The following is an 18411-nucleotide window of genomic DNA, read 5'->3' as shown; positions in this document are numbered from 1 at the left end:
GCTTTAACTTGTTTTCTGCTTATAAAAGCAACTTGTGGTGGCTCAGTCAGTTAAGCGTCCAACTCTTGATTTTGGCTCAGGTCATGATCTCAGGGTCATGGGATCAAGCCCCACGTCAGGCTCCGTGCTGGGCGTGAAGCCTGCTTAAGATTCTCTTTTTCCCTCTGCCCCTCCCCTCCCCCTTTACACCCCCACTCTCTCTCAAAAACAAATAAAAATAAATAAATAAAAGCAACTTGTGGAAATTATAGGCAAATATAGAAAGTACAACACCACCAACAAAAAGGTATAAAGCAAAAGAGTCAGCCCCTGACTTTGTTTCCAGAGATGCATAAAAGTGTTACAGGGGTCGTTGCCCCCATAAATGCAGGTGAAATAATTCTGAGATTTTTCTATTGCTGAAGGTGAATTAGATTGTCTCCCCTCACCTGGACCCAGGGCTGACCCACCCATACCTGTTCTGGTTGCTAAGATATTGAAATAAAGGGATGTTGCCCCTGGAGTGGCTCCAGCCCCTAAAGGGGTAGTTAATGGCGGTGCGGCTGAGTTTGTTCTGATTGGCCGAAATCCTCTACCTAACCCCCCCACTTGGGGCCCTGCAGTAATTAGGGCCTGTCCCAGCCTTTCTGCCCTATCCCTTCTGGTTTGGGCAGAGCACAGGCAGGCAAGGCAGAAGGCTGTGGGGTGGGGTGGGGGTGGGGGTCGGCGGAGGGTGGGGGGAAGACAGTGGAGTGGGCTTGGCTGGCTGATCCGGCCTAGAGATCCAAGACTGCCTTCTGGGGGCCAGTCCTCCAGGCAAGCCTCTGAGCCAGTCAGGAGATGGGGGCTTCGCCCCAACAAATCCACCTTGCAGCTTGCAAGGTCCCATAAGGTGGCCTGGCCTTGGGATCGTGGCTTACACATACGGAGCCCTTATTGTGTGTCGGGCACCCTTCCAAGTGCCTCCAATGTATTAACAGAGTCAACAGAGACACCGTATCAGGAAGGTGCTGTTATTAATTCCCATTTTGCAGATGGAGAAATTGGAGCACAAAATGGGAAACTAACTTGCTTAAGGTCACACAGCTCCTAAGTGGCAGAGCTGGGACTGGGAGCCCCACAGCCAGGCTCCAGGGTCCAAGTCCTATTCAGGCCATCCTGTGCTCCCTTCCACCCACAATCTAGAAGCTTTTTTTCTCTTCCAGCACCAGTTTGCAGAACCACCTGCATCTCTCTTGTCTGCCTCTATGAACCCCTGTCCAATAGTTGAGGCCTGCTGGACACCAGGGTCTCTTGCCTCTTTGGGGTCATAGACCCCTTTGAGATCTTGATGAGGCTATGGGCCACATCTATGCAATTTTGCTTACAATTTCAGCGGAGGCCCCTCTTACACCCCCAGAAGTCCACCTGTGATGCACCTCTAGATCAGGAACCCTTGGCCTGATGGCTCGTATCCTGGGGACATCCCTGGGCTCCCAATTCAGGTCACAAGATACACAGCAGCCCCAATATCCTTCATCACCTGCTCCTGGGTTGAGGGGAATCCAACTCCTCTCTAGGCTCTGGGCCAGGTCTTTTGCTTTCTTCCAGCTGGGGCAGGAGGCTGGGAGAATAAGCAGGAGGACAGAAGCTCCGTGTGGGTGTGGGTTCACACACAGATACACACTCGTGCACAGCCCGCCCCCACAGCCCCGCCAAGTTAAGGTGGGTGGGGAGCTGGGCCAGCGCCCAAGCCCTGCCTGACATTGACCTGGCCGGGCCGTCCTCGCCCCTCCCTGTCCTCCCTTCCCATACTCAGAGTGCATTTCCCAGGCCAGGCTTCCCTGGGGCAGGGGAGGCGCAAGGCAGCAGGGCCCAAGAAACCAGGTGACCGGCCCGCTCTTCCTTGAGCTTTGCATGCACCTGAGCCACCTTCTGAACGCACCCTCAGCCCTTCACACGGGCCTGCAAAGGGATGGGTACAGGAGGGGAGGGCGAGGAGGAGGGCAAGGCAAGGGCAAATGCTTCTGACTGCTTCCTGGAGCCTCCTCACTTGATTTGACGTAGAAGGGCAGAGAACTAAGAAATACTTTCTCAGGCAGCCGGGGCCAGGAATGAAAAGTACCTCTGGATCCCTCCGTGACTGGGATGGGACCTAAGTGATCCTCAAGGAGCTGGCACCAGTCTGGGCGCTGTGGGTGGCTGAGGGCCAAGCCCTTTCTCTCCCCGGGCCCCTGGCTCCTCACCCATCCATGGGGGTTACACCAGATGGTCCTTCAGGGTCTCCCCAGCTGTGACTTTCTTTCTTTCTTTCTTTTTTTTTTTTAAAGATTTTATTTATTTATTTGAGAGAGAGACTGAGAGAGAGAGAGCATGAGAGGGGGGAGGGTCGGGAGGGTCAGAGGGAGAAGCAGACTCCCCGCTGAGCGGGGAGCCCGATGCGGGACTCGATCCCAGGACTCCAGGATCGTGACCTGAGCCGAAGGCAGTCACTTAACCAACTGAGCCACCCAGGCGCTCAGCTGTGACTTTCTATGTTAAGTAACTCCTAATGGAGAGGCAGGAGGCCCCCACAAGAAGCCAAGCCCCTCACAACACCCGGATCACTGCTTGAGCTCTGTTTCCTGCTGAAACAAAGGGCAGCGTTCCAGCCACCCTCCTTCCTGCTCCGAGAGCTCAGAGGAACTGGATCAGAATCACCGTACTTCAGAACTGGGGAGGACCCTGGCGCTCATTTGGATGAGAAAACCCAGGCCTGGGGAGGGTCAGGTCCAGGTTACCCTGCTCAGTAGAGGCAGAGATGGGACCAGAGCCCGGGTTTCCTCCCAATCCAGTCCAGTCCACACCACTGGGGGCCTGGGCTGAGCGGAGGAAGGATCCTTTCTCTCCACTTACTGCTACCCCTGAGGGGAGGCCAAGCCCAGGGCTCAAGCCAGAGCTTGCCCAAGCTTTCCAGAGCTGAGCTGATCGAACAGCTAGTAGTGGGAAGCTTGTACTTCTCTCTGGGGCTCCCTCTTGCCCTCCTCTGGTCTGAATCAAACCACATCCAGGGTGACGCATGTGAGGAATTAACAATTAAATGCCAATGTGGCAAATATAGGGAAACTGGCTGGACAGGTCCCTAGGGGTGCCCCAAGCGGTGAGAGCTCCCTGGGTCACCCCACCCTATGAGTCAGGCAGGCCTGGCTGTGCCTGGGGAGGTGTCAGGCTGGGCCAGGGGCAGGAAGCTCCATCTGCTCTGGATCCCTCCCCCTATTCCTCTGCACCTGGAAGCTTGAAGTCAGCTGAATTTCTGCTTTCCACTCAACCCCCTTTCAGCTCATCTCTGAACTCAAGGTCCATACTCCCTTTGCGGTTGGGGTTTGAGCTCCTTAGGACGAACCAAGCAGGGCAATCATTGTTGGTTCTTGACTGATTCATGTGGCTGACATTAGCTGGAAGGGTTGCGGGGTGAGGGAGCACTATGTGTTTGTGTGTGGGGGGTGGCAGAGGCCTGTAACAAGATGGCATACATGTGGAGCTTCCAATCCCCATGATAGCCCACTGCCTCCTCTAGCCACCTGGCTCCTTCCCTCACAGTGAGGGCCTCACCCTGAACGTCTACACCCTCATGCTACCCACAAACAGCACCCCCTCGGCCACACTATGGGCTCAGAGATATGCATACCCCAGCTTGGGCTGCACTCAGGAGGACTAACTGGGGAAGAAGCTCTAGAAGTGGACTCAGGGCCATTGAAGAAGGGGATTCTAGGGACCTTGGTGCCTGGAGCAAGGTCAAGAAGGGGGTGGTATGGGCTCTAAGGGCATGTCCCCTTGATCCCATAGACTCTTCACCCCGTAGGGAACCGGAGCAAGGCCCTCATGGCACAGAGCCAGGGACAGGGCCCTGCGTTCAAGAGCGGTTTGGGATAGCAGGTAGGTTCAGAGGAAGATGGCCTCATTAGTGGAGATTCTTCTCTGACCCCCAGGAGGGAGTTAGAGCTGTGACAAAGGGTAGAGGCCAGGGTGGAGAAAGAAATCAAGGTCTTTTATAAAATGCTCACTGACTCTCCACTTCAGAGAAGCTGCTCTGTGGAGAACACACAGTTGCTTTTCTGGACCCTGTACCTCCTGCCCCTGGACAGCACCCCCTACCTCACACTGCTCTTCAAAGCCAAGCAACACCTAGCTGGGCATCACCCAGCTTGGGACTTTGGAAGGGATTCCTTGTGGCTCTCACTCTGGGGTTCCATCGCTCTGCTCCCCCAGCCTATAGTGGTTTCCCCCAATCAGGGCCAACTCTAAATCTGACTCAGGGTCATTTCCTTTACCCCATGCAGCTCCATGCCCATCCTGTGGTGCCCCAGGAGCAATCTGGTGAGGAGGCTTGCATTCCACAATGTATGGCTAAGACTCAGAGTTGGCACACGCCCAAGGTCAACCATGTGTTGCCCGTTGGCCCAGCCCCTGGTGACCCAGCCTTGGGGTTTGGCTGGACTTTAAGGAATCCCAGGCATGAGGATGTGTGTGTCGAAGGCAAGAGGAGGCCAAGAGGGTAGGGCTGGAGCCATCCGTGGAGTGAGTCCTGTCCCCCTGAGCGCTTGGTGGGACTCTGACCCTCTAAAACTTTAAGGGAAAGATAACCTACCCTCAAATAGTGAGTGTTTTCCACCTTTCCTCCTCAACTCTGAAATGTTTGTAGTCAAAGGGCAGGGATTTCCGGTGACCTAACTATGACCATAGGGAAGCATCTGTCTCTTCAGCTTCAACCAGAGGCAACAAGCTAGAGGCTGTACATGGAGCAGGTCTTGGAGACCTTGGAGACACTGCTCACCACTGCGCTGTGTTAGGGCCTGAGGAAGGAAAGCCCGGGGGAAGGTGACGTTTCTGGAGTGCTAACTCTGCAGGATCTCTTTGGGTATGTGGTGGCCTCCGGCGTCCTAACAAACTTAAAGGAAGCGAGATCATCCCCATTTTACAAATGAGAAAACTGAGCCTCAGAAGGCAAGACAAGGGCACACTTCTTGAGCACTGACCATGTGTCAGATATGGTCTTTGATTCCTTTGAGACAATGGAGTTAAATACAGACCACCAGTCTGGTTTGTCTGACTCCAAAGTCATGAAAGAAAATGACAGAGCCCCGTTCCAGTTTTGACCCTGCACTTACCCCGTTTCTTTCATGTTATATCGTTTGTTTTGTTTTGTTAAGTAGCCCAACGTGGGGCTTCAGCTCATGACCCTGAGATCAAGAGTCTCACGCTCTACCAACTGAGCCAGCCAAGTGCCCCAAGTTCATTTTTTTTAAAAAATAACTATTGTATTGGTTTTTTTTTTTTTTCCCAATTATGAAAGACACAGACGTTCGTTGTTAAGAACTGAGAACTAGAGACACGTATAAGGAAGAAAATAAATATGAATAGTCTTGGAATTGCTTCCACCCCCATCCTCCCCAGCAACTAGTCATTGCTGGATAACTTTCCAATATACCAGGCTGTGATGATTTGTAAAAAAGCTGCTTAGACTGGGCCAGTGAGCTGGGAGTGAGGTGGGATCAATGATCTTAGGCTTCTAGGCGTTGTCCCGGTTTGGGGACAGGGAGGGGCTGAGGCCCAGTTTCAGGTGGAGGGCCCCACCCCACAGGGCCGGGGCTGGACTCTGCCCCCGGGGTCCATGCTCGGAGGCTCGGAGGCGGCTGAGCAGGGAGGGGCGTGGTCGTGGCCGGTCGGCCGCGGGCGGGGTGGGGGCGGTGCTCAGAGGCTCGTTTGCCTGTTCTCGGTTGGTTTCTCCGCGTACGGGGCGGTGTGGCCCTCTGTGGCCGTGGGCTGCCATCCTCGAAGGGCCACACACCCCTCTCCCCTGAGTCTGTTTGAGGCTCATGCCAGCCCCTGTGGACAGCGCACTGGGGCACGGGGCTCTGTCATTTTCTCAGCGCGACGAGGGTCCAGCTTCTGGACTGACTGCGGCAGTCAGAGCCCCTTGTCTGAGGTCGGCAGTGACCTCAAGCCCAGCCCCGCCTTCTTGGCCTCACCCTGTGGCTGCTGGGAAAGCAGCTTCAGGAGCTCCTCCTTCATTCCACTTGCCTCTTCCCCTCCCCGGAGACACAGAATGATCCCGAGATCTGGGGGCAAGGGCGGACTTCTGTCCTAATCCCCTGTCATGGAGGCTTGGCCCCGAGTGCCCAGGCCACCGCACAAGGCACAGGGTGAGCGGAGTCACTGGCAGGACACCTTATGGGCCTGGACTCACAGAGCACCATGGTTGAAGTGATCCTTGGCAAGCGGTTACAGAAGAGGCAGGGAGGCCCAGAGAGACAAGCGACTTTGCTCCGAGTTCGTTGGTGGTAGGGCTGGCCCCAGAACACAGACAGGCTTTCCACCTCTCCTGTATTCTTTCTTCCCCTCATTCACTCATCCAGGAGTTCATTCACTTAACAAACTCGTTGCGTTGTCCATTCTGTGCCAAGCATGAACAAAGAATTAGCTGACACCTGACCCAGAAGGAGGCTGGGCTAGGGCAGCAGAGACGACACTCACCTATGATAGGTTCCATCTGTGCTCGAGGAGAAGCATGAGGGCAGGCTCCGAAATTCCAGTTTTGACCCTGCACTTAATAGCTGTGTGACCTTGAGCAATGTTCCTCGCCTCTCCGTACTTCAGAGTCCTCTTCTATAAAATACAAACAATCTACCTCTAAGGGTTACCTGAGGACTTACTAGGTTGCTACATGTCAAGTACTCACAATGGTGCCCAGAGGCACATAGTAGGGACCTACTAAGTGCCAGCTGTGGTAACGTGCACACAGAGTGCGGAACACACAGGGTAGAGAGATTAACTCAGGCTGGAGTTGCCAAGGAGGGCTTCATGGACCAGGGGCATTTACTCTGGGGTTTAAAGGATAACTAGGAGTTTCCCCAGGCAAAGAAGAGCATCCCAGGCAGAGTCAGAGCAAGAGCAAGCCTGTGGAGACCTGAGAAGAACCAGGAATGAATCCCAAGCCCCTGCAGTGGTTCTTAACAGGTGGAGGAGGGAAGTGTGGCCGATCACCTAGGGGCTTTTTCAAGCTACTCACCCACCCACAGAACCTCCAAATAGCCTCTTCAGAGTGTGGTCTCTGGCTTACTGAGGATCCCTGCTGCAGGGAGCCCACTTGCTCATGACTGAGTCAGGTCCCCATGGACACTGGAGTGGGAAAAAGATGAGAACCCCTAGTTGGAGCCCTGGGTTTGTGGAGAGGGTAGGGAGAAGATGGCAGGAGCTGCAGAGGGGACAGCTTGTGAAAGTTCTCGAATGCCATGTGAAGGTGCTTCAGTTTCATCCTCTAGACCAGTGGAAGGTTTCTGAGCAGGGAAGTGACCTGCTTTGAGATGCATTTCAGAAAGACCATCCTGGCATCTGGTTTAAAGAATGCAGTGAGGCAGACGCCAGGCAAGTATCTGGAGACAATGATGGTAGTCTATCTATCTGTCTGTCTGGGTAAGAGACAGTGAAGACTGAAGAAGGGGCGAACTGGAGGGGTGGCAAGAAGAGAGGGACCTAGGAAATGCCTGGCAGAATCGGGTGACAAGTTGGGTGTGTGCATGATGACTGGGTGCCTGGAAAGACAGGGATATATAACTAGTTGTAGATCCTTGGGCAAGTCACCTAACCTCTCGGTGCCTCGGTGTCCTTTTTTGTAAAAGTCAGGTAGCAACAACAGCACCAATCTCATCAGGTTGTTGTGGAAAGTAAATGAGTTAAGAGATAGAAAACACAGAAAGAGCACCTGATAAAGAGCAAGTGCCAGGAAATCAGCAACTGCCATTATTACTGCTGAGACTGGGAGTACTGGAGACGGTGGGAGAAAGATGGTGTGAGGTGCTGACATCGAACAGATGGGAAGCTCTGAGGCTCTCTCAGCATCTTCTCTTTCCATGGCCTTATCTTTTGTTTTAACCTTTTTTTTTTAAATTGTAAGATACATATAACATAAAAGTAACCATTGCAACCATTTTAAAATGTATAGTTCAGTGGCATTAAGTAACTTTTTCTTTCAACCAATCCTAATGTGCAGAAAAGTTACAGGAATAGTACAAAGAACTCTCTAGAGCCTTCATTCACATTCAGCACATTTGCTTTATTTGCGCCCTCCATCCTTGATATATATATACAATATTTCTTCCTGAACCATTGAGACATTGTATCCCTATACTCCTAAATACCTCACTGTGTGTAACCTAAGAACAGAGACATTTTCTGCACAATTACCAAATTCAGGAATTTAATACTGATATGATACTTCTATCTAATGCATGTTTATATTGTTATTGCCAATTGCCCCTTTAATGTTCTTCATGGCACACATCCCAGGATTGAGTTCAGGATCACACATTGCATTTAGGGGTCATGTGCAAGCCCTCTTCTTAAGGAGGCTTTCCCTCCGTTCTTTGAGGCTCAAGGAGGCAGGTCAGGGAATTCAGCACTCATTCAGCACTGGGCATTCTACACCAGTGCATTTGCCCACCGAAACATGGCAGTGTCCCAGCCAGCTCCCTGGATCTCCCTGATGAGTGAAGGGAGTTCACCTTCTGGGTCTGTTTTTCTAGGACTAAGGTGAAAATCAGTATGTCTTTGCCTTGCCTGGAGACACAGCAGTGGAAGGGATGGCTACGTGAGCTGCTGGGACTGTGTGGGCATGAACAGAGGAGAACCACAGCAGCTCAAGCAGAGCAGTGAGGTGGTGGGCATGTGCTGGGCCCCCCATGTCTGTGGGGAGAACCTGAGAAGCCGGACCTCTGCCTGCATTGTTGCTCCAAGGCCACTCATGAGAGACTTCCATCCTGTGGTCTGGGGAGTCTCCTGTGTTTCCAGAGTTCTTGAAGTTCCAAGGGTGGGATGGGCAGTAGGACCTGCGGCCCATAAAATCTGTCCATCTCCCTCTTCCATGCATAATTATACTGGAGCACCATGGGTGACCCAGAAGATGCTTCTAGGATTCCAGGCAGCTTAGCTTTGATTATTCACAATTTTTTCCCCTTTGTAGGAGAGAGGATTGGAAGAAATAAGCCTTCAGCTAACACTGGTTTCCTGGGTGAGGGATATTATCTCATTTTATCCTCATAACGCAAAGTAGGAAATATTATCTCCATTTTGTAAGTGACGAAAATGGGTGATTTGTAGAAAAGGTGAGTCGCAGGGTCTAGGTTTGCACCCCGGCTCTGTGAAGGGACTTGAGATAATGTAGGTAAAGCTCTTAGTGTTCGCACACAGTAGGTATGTAAGCGATGGTTTATTTTTTTTATTTTTTATTTTAAAGATTTTATTTATTTGAGAGAGAATGAGAGAGAGAGAGAGCACATGAGAGGGGGGAGGGTCAGAGGGAGAAGCAGGCTCCCTGCCGAGCAGGGAGCCCGATGCGGGACTCGATCCCGGGACTCCAGGATCATGACCTGAGCCGAAGGCAGTCGCCCAACCAACTGAGCCACCCCGGTGCCCTAAGTGATGGTTTAATATCACTGCCACCACTGCTCATCCAAGGTCACACCCCTGGCAAAATTCAGAGCACGAATGGAATCCAAGACTTTCTACGCTGAGTCCCCATGTCTTTTTATTTTCCAATTATGTTCAAAAGAGTAAACAGAAGTCTCAGCTGTGAGTGGCTTTTGAAAATCTGGTTTCCACCTCATCAAAATCTACCTCATCAAAAGAGGGTACATACTTGATGAAGGTTTATTAGACAGTGGTGTGTGTGTGTGTGTGTGTGTGTGTGTGTGTGTGTGTGATCTCAGAATGTCTTGGGAGACACTCCTCGGATTGCCTGGCCCCTGGCCCTCCCCCTGGCCCAGATCGCTGGGTTTGAGAGCTGTGAAGAACGGGTATGTGTTGGCCGTGTGAATTAAGTAGGGGCAGGAAAAAATTACTGAGAGGCAGGAGAAAGATGATGCCTCATGGCTATTCCAGCGTCAGAATTTTTTGAGAATGAGAAGATGAGGGGTTTGTTGCCCCCAAATGGCCAAAGAGTAATTCCGAGATTGCCCTTGGAAACGCAGAGCCTCATGTGGATATTTTTGAAACGCCTGTCTTGAATCCCCCATCTTATATATGAACCCATGAGGCCATTAAGCCCAGAGAGTTAGCACCATCAGCCTATCAGTGAATAACAACACAGCTTACTGTGTGTCCAGCTTTGGGGGACTCACATAGGACCTAGTCCCTGGGCTCCAAGGTCAACCACATCTCATTGGAGGAACTAGGAGAATATCGAGCGAGCAAACAAAAATCTTCCTTTGAGGGGCTTTGCTATGGGTTCCTCTGAAGGGCATCAGGTCAGGGGCACCTGGGTGGCTCACTCAGTCAAGCGTCTGCCTTCAGCTCAGGTCATGATCCCAGGGTCCTGGGATTGAGCCCCGCATCGGGCTCCCTGCGGGGAGTCTACTTCTCCCTCTCCCTCTGCCTGCCGCTCTGCCTCTCTCTCTGTGCTCTCTCCCCCTCTGTCAAATAAATAAATAAAATCTTAAAAAAAAAAAAAAAGCATCAGGTCAGTAAGGGCTCCTGCTAATAATGTTTATTGGGCTCACACTCAACGGGCATTCACCACACACTAGGAGTAAAGTGCTTTTTTGTGTACTGTGTCATTTATCCTCATGACTGCCCTAGAATAGGTAAATTCTATTCTTATCATCACCTCACAGGCAGGGAAGCTGAGACACAGAGAGCTTAAGCAACCAGCACAGTCCTCCAGCTAGGAGGTGGCAGATCTGGAATTCAAATCCAGGCAGTCTGGCACCAAAGACAGTGCCGTTAGCCCCTTCACCTCTACCGTCCTCCTGGAGGGGCTCAGCTAATCCTTGAAGGATGAGAGATTTCAGAGAGGCAAAATACCGAGAAACATGAGCACCACAGACCCGGGGGGTGGTAATACTGGTTGTGTGGCTAGAGACAACTTACCAAATATTTCTGAGCCTCAGCGTCCTCATCTGGTAAATGGGGATAACATCTTCATAGAGTGATGTGACGGAGATCATGTGTTTAGAGCATAGAGCAAGGGGTATTATTGTTAGAAATAGAGGGTGGGAAGAGGGGCACAGCCTGACCAACATGCAGCCTCAGGGATGAACATGAACTCCATGTATGGGTTGGAAGGATAGTGGAGAGGGGGATGGTCAAGCTAGAATGCGGGATGGGTCTATTAGGTTGAGTAGGAAATAAAAGCTGGCTGGGACATATGAGGCCAGAGTGTTGAGGACCTTGAAAGTTACCATAAAATGCACCACAGCGCTTCAAAACACAGGTGTGTGGACTTTGTTGATGTATGGAAATGTGTATTTGGGGAAAAAAAATAGAATGCAAAATAATATGTACAAACCGACAGCTGTATAAACACATAATGGTTTGTGAGGCTTAAGATCAGAAGGGCACCTGCGGTGCTACAAATCTATTCCAGTTCACCACTTTTAATTAATTTATTTCTCTGTAAATACTTAATGAAAACCAGGAGCGAACAGGAGGTCAGGCTGAAGAATTTGGCTTTTAACTTGTGGACATGCATGGGGGAGCAAGCCGCTTTTGTTGTTTTATTTTAATTGAGATATAATTCATAGGCAGTCGACTCTCATTATTTGCAGATTTTGTATTTGCAGATTCACCTACTCACTAAAATTTATTTGTAACCCCCCAAAGCAATACTCCAGACACTTTGGACATATGCAGAGCTGTGAAAAATTTGAGTCTCCTGATGCACACGGTCCCAGCTGAGATCAAACAAGACACTTTGCCTTCTTGCTTCAGTTCTCAGACTGTAAATAAGTGTTCTTTGCTCTTTAGTGCCATGTTTTTTTTTTTTAATTTCTTTGCTTTTTGTTGGTGATTTCACTGTTTAAAATGGCCCCCAAGCATAGTGCTGATGTGCTAACATCCCTAAGTGCGAGAAGGCTGTGATGTGCCTTATAGAAAAAAATATGTATGTTAGATAAGCTTCGTTCAGGCTTGAGATATAGTGCTGTTGGCCATGAGTTCAATGTCAGCATGTCAAGAATATGTTAAATAAGGTGTCTTTAAACAGAAACATGCATAAAATAAAGTTCTGTATTGACCAGTTGATGAAAATGCTTTGACTGAAGTTTGCAGGAACCTAATCCTGTACTTCCCTTGGTGCATTGATTTCACATTTTCTAATTCAGTGTTCAAAGCAACTTTACAGACCATAACTACTGCAAATAACAAGACTCACCTGTACATAAAATTCACCCTTTGAAGGATTTATTTATTTATTTGTGGGGGGAGGGGCAGAGGGACAGGGAGAAAGAGAACCCCAGGCAGGCTCCATGCCCAGCCTGGAGCCCAACACAGGGCTTGATCCCAAGACCCTGAGATCATGACCTGAGCCGAAATCAAGAGTCGGACACTCAACCTACTAAGCCACCCAGGCGCCCCAAAATTCACCCTTTTAAATTAGCCCTTTTGTATTTTAGTATATTCATAAGGTTATACAAACCCTCACCATCACTGCTGATTTTTGAGCAGTAAACTGACCTCCTAGAGCAGCAATCTAAGAATTGTCTGTCTTTCCCTGTTCCCTGCTCTCTCTGCCGTCTTTCAGAATGCCCAGGAGAACCATGGACTGGCTGTGCCCACCCCCTCTGTGCCAGGAGACTTTGTGGACAAAGAAGTGACAGGTAAGAGGGCCCTGGGCTTGGGGCTTGTCCATCTTTCTTTCCTCCTCCTTTCTTTCCTTCCTCCTCTTTCTTCCCAAGCATCCAGCCCACTGCCGCAGCTGGTGATAAAGCGGGAGTCCCCGGGCCTTTTGGCTACTGGCTGCAGTGGGTGGGAGTTGAAGAGAGTCCAGGCTGGCTAAGGCCCACTTCCAGTGGGGGAAGGATGGTGAGGGCCAAGGCCAGAGCAGGGACAAGGGCAGCATGAAGCAATGGAAAGAACCCTGGAGTCAGACAGACCTGGCTTTCAGTCCCAGCTCCCCTACAGATTAGCTTTGCTCCCTTGGGCAAATCACTTAACCCCTGGCACCTCCGTATCTGCAAATGAGCTGGGGCCAACACAGTTCCAGTTCTGGGGGAGTAAATGAAATACGGGATGGGACGTTAGTCACTTCTTGTCATACTTCTGCTCAAAAGGTGCCAGTGACTTCCTGTGTCGCTCATAGCAAAGGCTCTTGCCAGGACTGCCAGAATCTGGCCTCACCTGGGCTCACGTCCTGCTTTCTCTCCCTTTCTCACACTGCCCCGGCCATCCTGGTAACCTTGTTGCCCTTCAATACCAGGCACACTTCCACCCCAGGGTCTTTGCATTGCTGTTTGCCCTGCCTCAGCTGCTCTTGCCCTATACGTAGGTACAGCTCTCTCCCTCCCTCACTCTCTCTTTGCTCAGCTGTCACCTTCTCAGTGATGTCTTCTCTAACCACCCTGTTCAGATCGTACCCCCAGCACCCCTCCTGGCTGTATTCCACATATTACTCATCAGCTAATGTGGTACTAGTTTACGGATGTACTATGTTCGTTGTTTGTCTCATTGTCCCTTTAAAACATAAGCTCCAGGAGGGCCAGCATTTTGACTATTTTTGTTTCGTTTTCACTGCTGTATTACAGCTCCTAACACTTGGGTGCTTTTTTCTTTTTAAAGATATTTTATTTGTTTGAGAGAGAGAGAGAGAGAAAGCATGAGAGTGAGCACAAGCAGGGGGAGTGGGAGAGGGAGAGGGAGAAGCAGGCTCTCCGCTGAGCAAGGAGCCCGATGTGGGACTTGATCCCAGGACCCCGGGATCATGACCTGAGCCGAAGGCAGACGCTTAACGACTGAGCCACCCAGATGCCCCAACATTTGGGTGCTTAATGAATGTTAGTTTTTTCTCCTCCCCACCCCCAGTATGTTTTTTGTCTTGAAGTCAGACAGCTGGGAGGAGCCTTCAGAGCTCACCTTCCCCGGGTTTGTTATGCTCTGTGCTAGAAACTGAGAGGCAGGGAAGCCGAGGATGGGTGCCCCTAAGAGAGAAATAACAGGGCATCCTGGCAGTCTGCAGACTCTGCGGAGTGGGGGGACTGGGGTCCAGGTCCAAGAAGGGAGGGGTGTGAGCTGCTGGGGCCAGAGGTGCTCAGCATCTCTTAGCACCTGGGTCTTCAGGTCACCTTCTTTCTACACACCCCGCCCCCATTCCATCCCGCAGTCCAGCATCTGTTCCAGAAGCTCTCTGTGAAGTGGGAGCCTGGGTTCTTGGTAGATTCGGGGGCTTTGGAAAGCAGGAGGGGCTCGTGCATCCTGCTCCCTCCTACGGGTCTTTCACCTGTACTGCCTACTGAGAAGGTCTCCAGGCCCCTGGCCCTGATCCCTGACTTCCCGTTCTTCTCCCACTTTCTCTGTCTCACAATCTGAAAGGTTAAGTGCAGTTGGTAACAATCAAAGGGATCACCGGTCCTTAAGTGCCTACTATGGGCCTAGCACCATGATCAGCCCTTTACGTGTCTTTACGTGAATTCTCTCACGAATCCTCACAACAGCTTTATGTGGTAAGCACTGGCGTTATGCCCACTTTATAGATGATGAAACAGAGGCTCAGCAAGGTTAACTAGTGTGTCTGAGGTCACACATCTGAGTAAGTGGTAGAGCTGGGATTTGAACCCTGGCCTTCCTGGCTTTGTATCAGCCAAGGCCCCCATGAGAAACAGATGGCAACTCAAAGGGGATAACCAAAGCATTTAATAAAGGGATGACATGACATACAGGTGTGTGAGCAGGGTTCGGGGACTGAAGTGGATGGTGATGCCCCAGAGGCCAAAGGAGCAGTGGGGAGCTACTCCTATCTCTGAGCTGTCAGACAGGGGTTAACCTGACAGAAAAGCAGCCCTTGCTGACTGTGGCCCATCAAGAAGGGAGTGGGGGGTTCAATGCCCTGGCCTCTCTGTCCCCACCCTCTGATCTGCCAGCAGCGTCCATCAGCTCAACCCCCCTGTAGCCAGAGGATAAGGGAGTCCCCGCACACAGCAGGGCAGAGAAGAGTGAGGCAGACAGAGAATATTCAGTCCGGGCTCCAGGGGCTGTGCCCCTCCCTAAAAAGGAGAGGCTCACTCCCAGGACAGCTCAGGAGACTGGAGACATTGCTGCTCCCTCACCTGGTGTTCAGGAGGAAAGGCATGAAACTGGCCAGTTACTCTCTTGGGTGCCGCCCCGAAGAGATGGGCAAGGCTGGTTGGCTTCATTGCCCCCCTTTTCTTTGCTTCTCCCTTCTTTTCAGGTACCAGCTCACTAGTCAACGGCAACCTCCGACTGTACAGCTCTGTGGGTGACCTGAGGCCTAGGCACTGTGGGCAGGACCTACTCATCCCCCCACCACCCCCAGGCCCAGCCCCGGGGCCACCCCTGGACACTTCACAACCTCGAGAGGAGTCCCCTCCGCCTCCACCTTCCATGGCGCCCCCACCGCCTCCCCTGCTGCTGGAACCCCCATCCCCACCCAGCACGGCCCCACCTCCGCCCCCAGTACTGGGGGCTCCAGCCCCTGTCTCCACCCTTTCCTCCCCATCGACGCCCACCCCTCCTGACTTCATTCCTCCTGCCCCACCCTTGGCCTCTCTAGCCCCACCCCCACCCCCTCTGCCAGCCCCAGCACTCCCAGCATCTCCTCAGACAACAGGGACTCGCCTCTTTCCCCCTGGGGGTGTCACCAAGTGGAAATCGGAAGTAGCACTGAATGGCAGGCAGCCAGAGACCCCCAGAACCAGCCCCCCCCAGAGCCCAGCTGAGCCAAAGGGGAGTCTTCTGGGACCTAAGCCAGACCCCCACCTCACTTTCCCGCGCGCATTCAAGGTGCCTCCCCCGACCCCGGTCAGGACTTCATCCATCCCAGCTCAGGAAGCACAGGGGACTCCTCTAGAGGAAGAAGGGGCCACCAAGAAAGCTCCCAATCTACTCCCACTGCCTCCCAGCTTCCACATCCGCCCTGCGTCCCAGGTCTACCCGGACAGGGCCCCTGAGCCAGACCACCCAGGGGAGCTCAGGGCTGCCGCACAAGCCAGCCCCACGCTGGGCCAGTCCCAGTCCTGGACTAAGGAACATGCTGAGATGCCACCGCCAGCCCCTCCCCTGGCCCCTCCCGCACCCCCGCACCCCCCCCCAGCACCACCCCTCCCCCCAGCGGCCCCTCCTTTACCTTCTGCTGAGAAGGTAGCTCCTCTACCTTCTGGGTTTGCAAAAAGCCGCAAATCCAGCTCCCCTGCTCCCAAACCCAAACCGACCCCCCCCAGCCCAGAGGACACAGCCTCTTCAGCGCCTGTGGACTGGAGGGATCCCAGCCAGATGGAAAAGCTGCGGAATGAGCTGGCAGCCTATCTCTGTGGCTCCAGGAGGGAGGACCGATTCCTCAGTCACAGGGCAGGCTCAACGGTGGCCTCTGAGGAAAAGGAGGGCAAGAAGGACCCCAGCCTGCCAGAGGAAGAGGCTCCTCCAAGCCTGCCAGAGCAGGAGACCCTTCCAAGCGTTCCTGAGAAGAGTCCCTGCAGCCTGCCCGACAAGGGGGCTGCCACCAGCCTGACCCTCCCTCCTGTGGACTACCTCCCCCAAGATGCCCCAACTCCCAGGGTCCAGCAGATCCGCAGTGAGCTGGAGGCCCGGTTCTCCTCGTCAGCAGAGAAGGAAGCCAAGCCCAGCGTAGGGTTTCTGCCTCCCAAACCTCGGCTAGAAGGGGGAAGAATCTTTGAAAACAGGGGGGATAGTGGCAACTTCTCTAAGCCTGTGGCCAAGAATCTGCCCCCTCTATCCACCACCCCTCTGCCAACCACACCACTTCAGTCCAAGGCCGTGCCTGGGCCAGCCACACCACCCAAGGCCACTCCTGGGCCAGCCCTACCACCCAAGGCCACACCGGGGCCAGCCCTACCACCCAAGCCCACGCCTGGGCCAGCCACACCACCTAATGCTGTGCCCGGGCCCGCCATACCATCTGCAGCCATAACTGCGCCCACCACATCATCCCCGCTGATAGAGAAGAACCCAGTCCCAGCTGGGCAGTGGGAGAAGCCCAAACCTCAAGAACTTACGGTGCCCCGCCAGATGGAGGCAGAAGGGCGCCCCACAGAGCCCAGTAAGCCGCCTACCCTGGGATCCGTCTCAGCTCCAGCCCTCCCACCAAAGAGATCTCCTGGTGGAGAAGAGGTGACATTTCTCTACACGCTCTGTCGCAGCCAGAAAAGCCCCAGCCAAGAGGTTGCTGCAGGGGCGGCACCGCGGGCCACAGGTTCAGCCGTAGGGTCAAGGGAACCTGCGGAGGTGAAGGAGCCCCAGGGGCAGCCAGCCAAGCCCCCCACCTCAGCCCAGCCTGCCAATGAACTCCTCAGGCATCCAGTGACCGGAGAGGTGGTGCAGCCAGGCTCCCCGATGGCCCTGCTCCTTGCAGCCAGGCAGAGGGCCCAGAAGGGAAGGCCAGGAGGGCTGGCCCTGGGCCGGTCCTCCCTGCCAGGGAGCCTCTGTGGCCACAGCAGCCAGCCCCAAGCAGGCTCTGACAGCATCTTCCACAATGAGGGCCGGCCCAACTCCTTCACTGTGGTCCCCAAGTTACCCAAGGAGGCTGAGAAGGACGCCCAGCTGGCCTCGTCGGCACAGCCCACCCTACCCAGTCAGTGGAAGCCCCAGCCCCTCGGAGACCTGGAGGGCACGGAGCCAAGCCTCAGGCACAACGGGACAAAGGCGGAGCCTCAGGCCCCTGTGGCCTGGGAAAGGCCGGCATCCTCCAACCTCCCCCGGGGCCGCCTGTTGCCCAAATCCCTCTCGTCCCCTCCTTCTCCTTCCTGCAAGAGGGACGACGACGACGATGACGACGACGGGGAGTTCCACTTTGAGGTCATCCCGCCGCCGCCAGAGTTCAGCAACGACCCTGAGCCCCCCGCCCCGACCCTCCAGTATCTGGGGCGCCGGGGATCCCCTCCCCGCAACAACTTCCCAGACTCGGGGCAGCCCTCAGCGCCTCGTGGCTTCTCGCGCTTTCCGGCCGGCGCGCTCCACGCCAGGGCCGGGGGCCTGGAGCACTTCTCGGGCGGGGGCCGCTCGCTCATCAAGAAGCGCCTGTACGTCGGGGAGCCCCACCGCAGCCCCGGGCAGCCCCGCGGCGGCACCGGCCGCAGCCTGAGCTCCCCCAACTGCTTTGGGCCGCCGCCGGGAGGCCCGGAAATGCGGCGCGTCAACTCGGCGGGCCGCGCGCTCCCCGGAGGCCTGCACGCGCGGAGGCTGCCCGTGGAGGGCGCCGCCCGCGGGGAGGCCAAGTTCAAGGCGCCCGGCGGCGACCATGGCTTCGCCCCCGCGGCCGGCAGGTGAGCTGGGGGCGGGGCGAGGAACGCAGCCCGGGGTGGGAAGCCAGGTGAGTGGAGGCCCTGCCCTCGGGGCCCCAGAGGAGCCCACCAGGCCGTGGCCGCCAGTCCGGGGACATTGGGTTTTCGCTCCTCTGGCTCTCTGGGCAGAGAAAGGGACGCGGGAGGCGCACTTAACCTGGAAAGAGCGCTGTTG

General features: G+C 53.9%; 1 protein-coding gene across 2 annotated transcripts in view; it reads left to right on the top strand.

Moving 5' to 3' along the window:
- The window catches only part of CUNH6orf132 (chromosome unknown C6orf132 homolog), a 45951-nt gene that overhangs the window by 12835 nt on the left and 14705 nt on the right, over positions 1–18411 (top strand). For both annotated transcript variants that reach the window (XM_064597599.1, XM_045865997.3), the window contains exons 3-4: positions 12512–12587; positions 15152–18218. In XM_064597599.1, coding sequence (XP_064453669.1) covers positions 12512–12587; positions 15152–18218 — 3143 coding nt within the window. The remainder of the gene's footprint in view (positions 1–12511; positions 12588–15151; positions 18219–18411) is intronic.

This window comes from Mirounga angustirostris, unplaced genomic scaffold (genome assembly GCF_029215605.1).
Source record: "Mirounga angustirostris isolate CCGP_5_RB_7025 unplaced genomic scaffold, mMirAng1.0.hap1 SCAF_8, whole genome shotgun sequence".
NCBI classification, from domain to species: domain Eukaryota; kingdom Metazoa; phylum Chordata; class Mammalia; order Carnivora; family Phocidae; genus Mirounga; species Mirounga angustirostris.
This window is presented reverse-complemented; position numbering and strand designations above follow the sequence as displayed.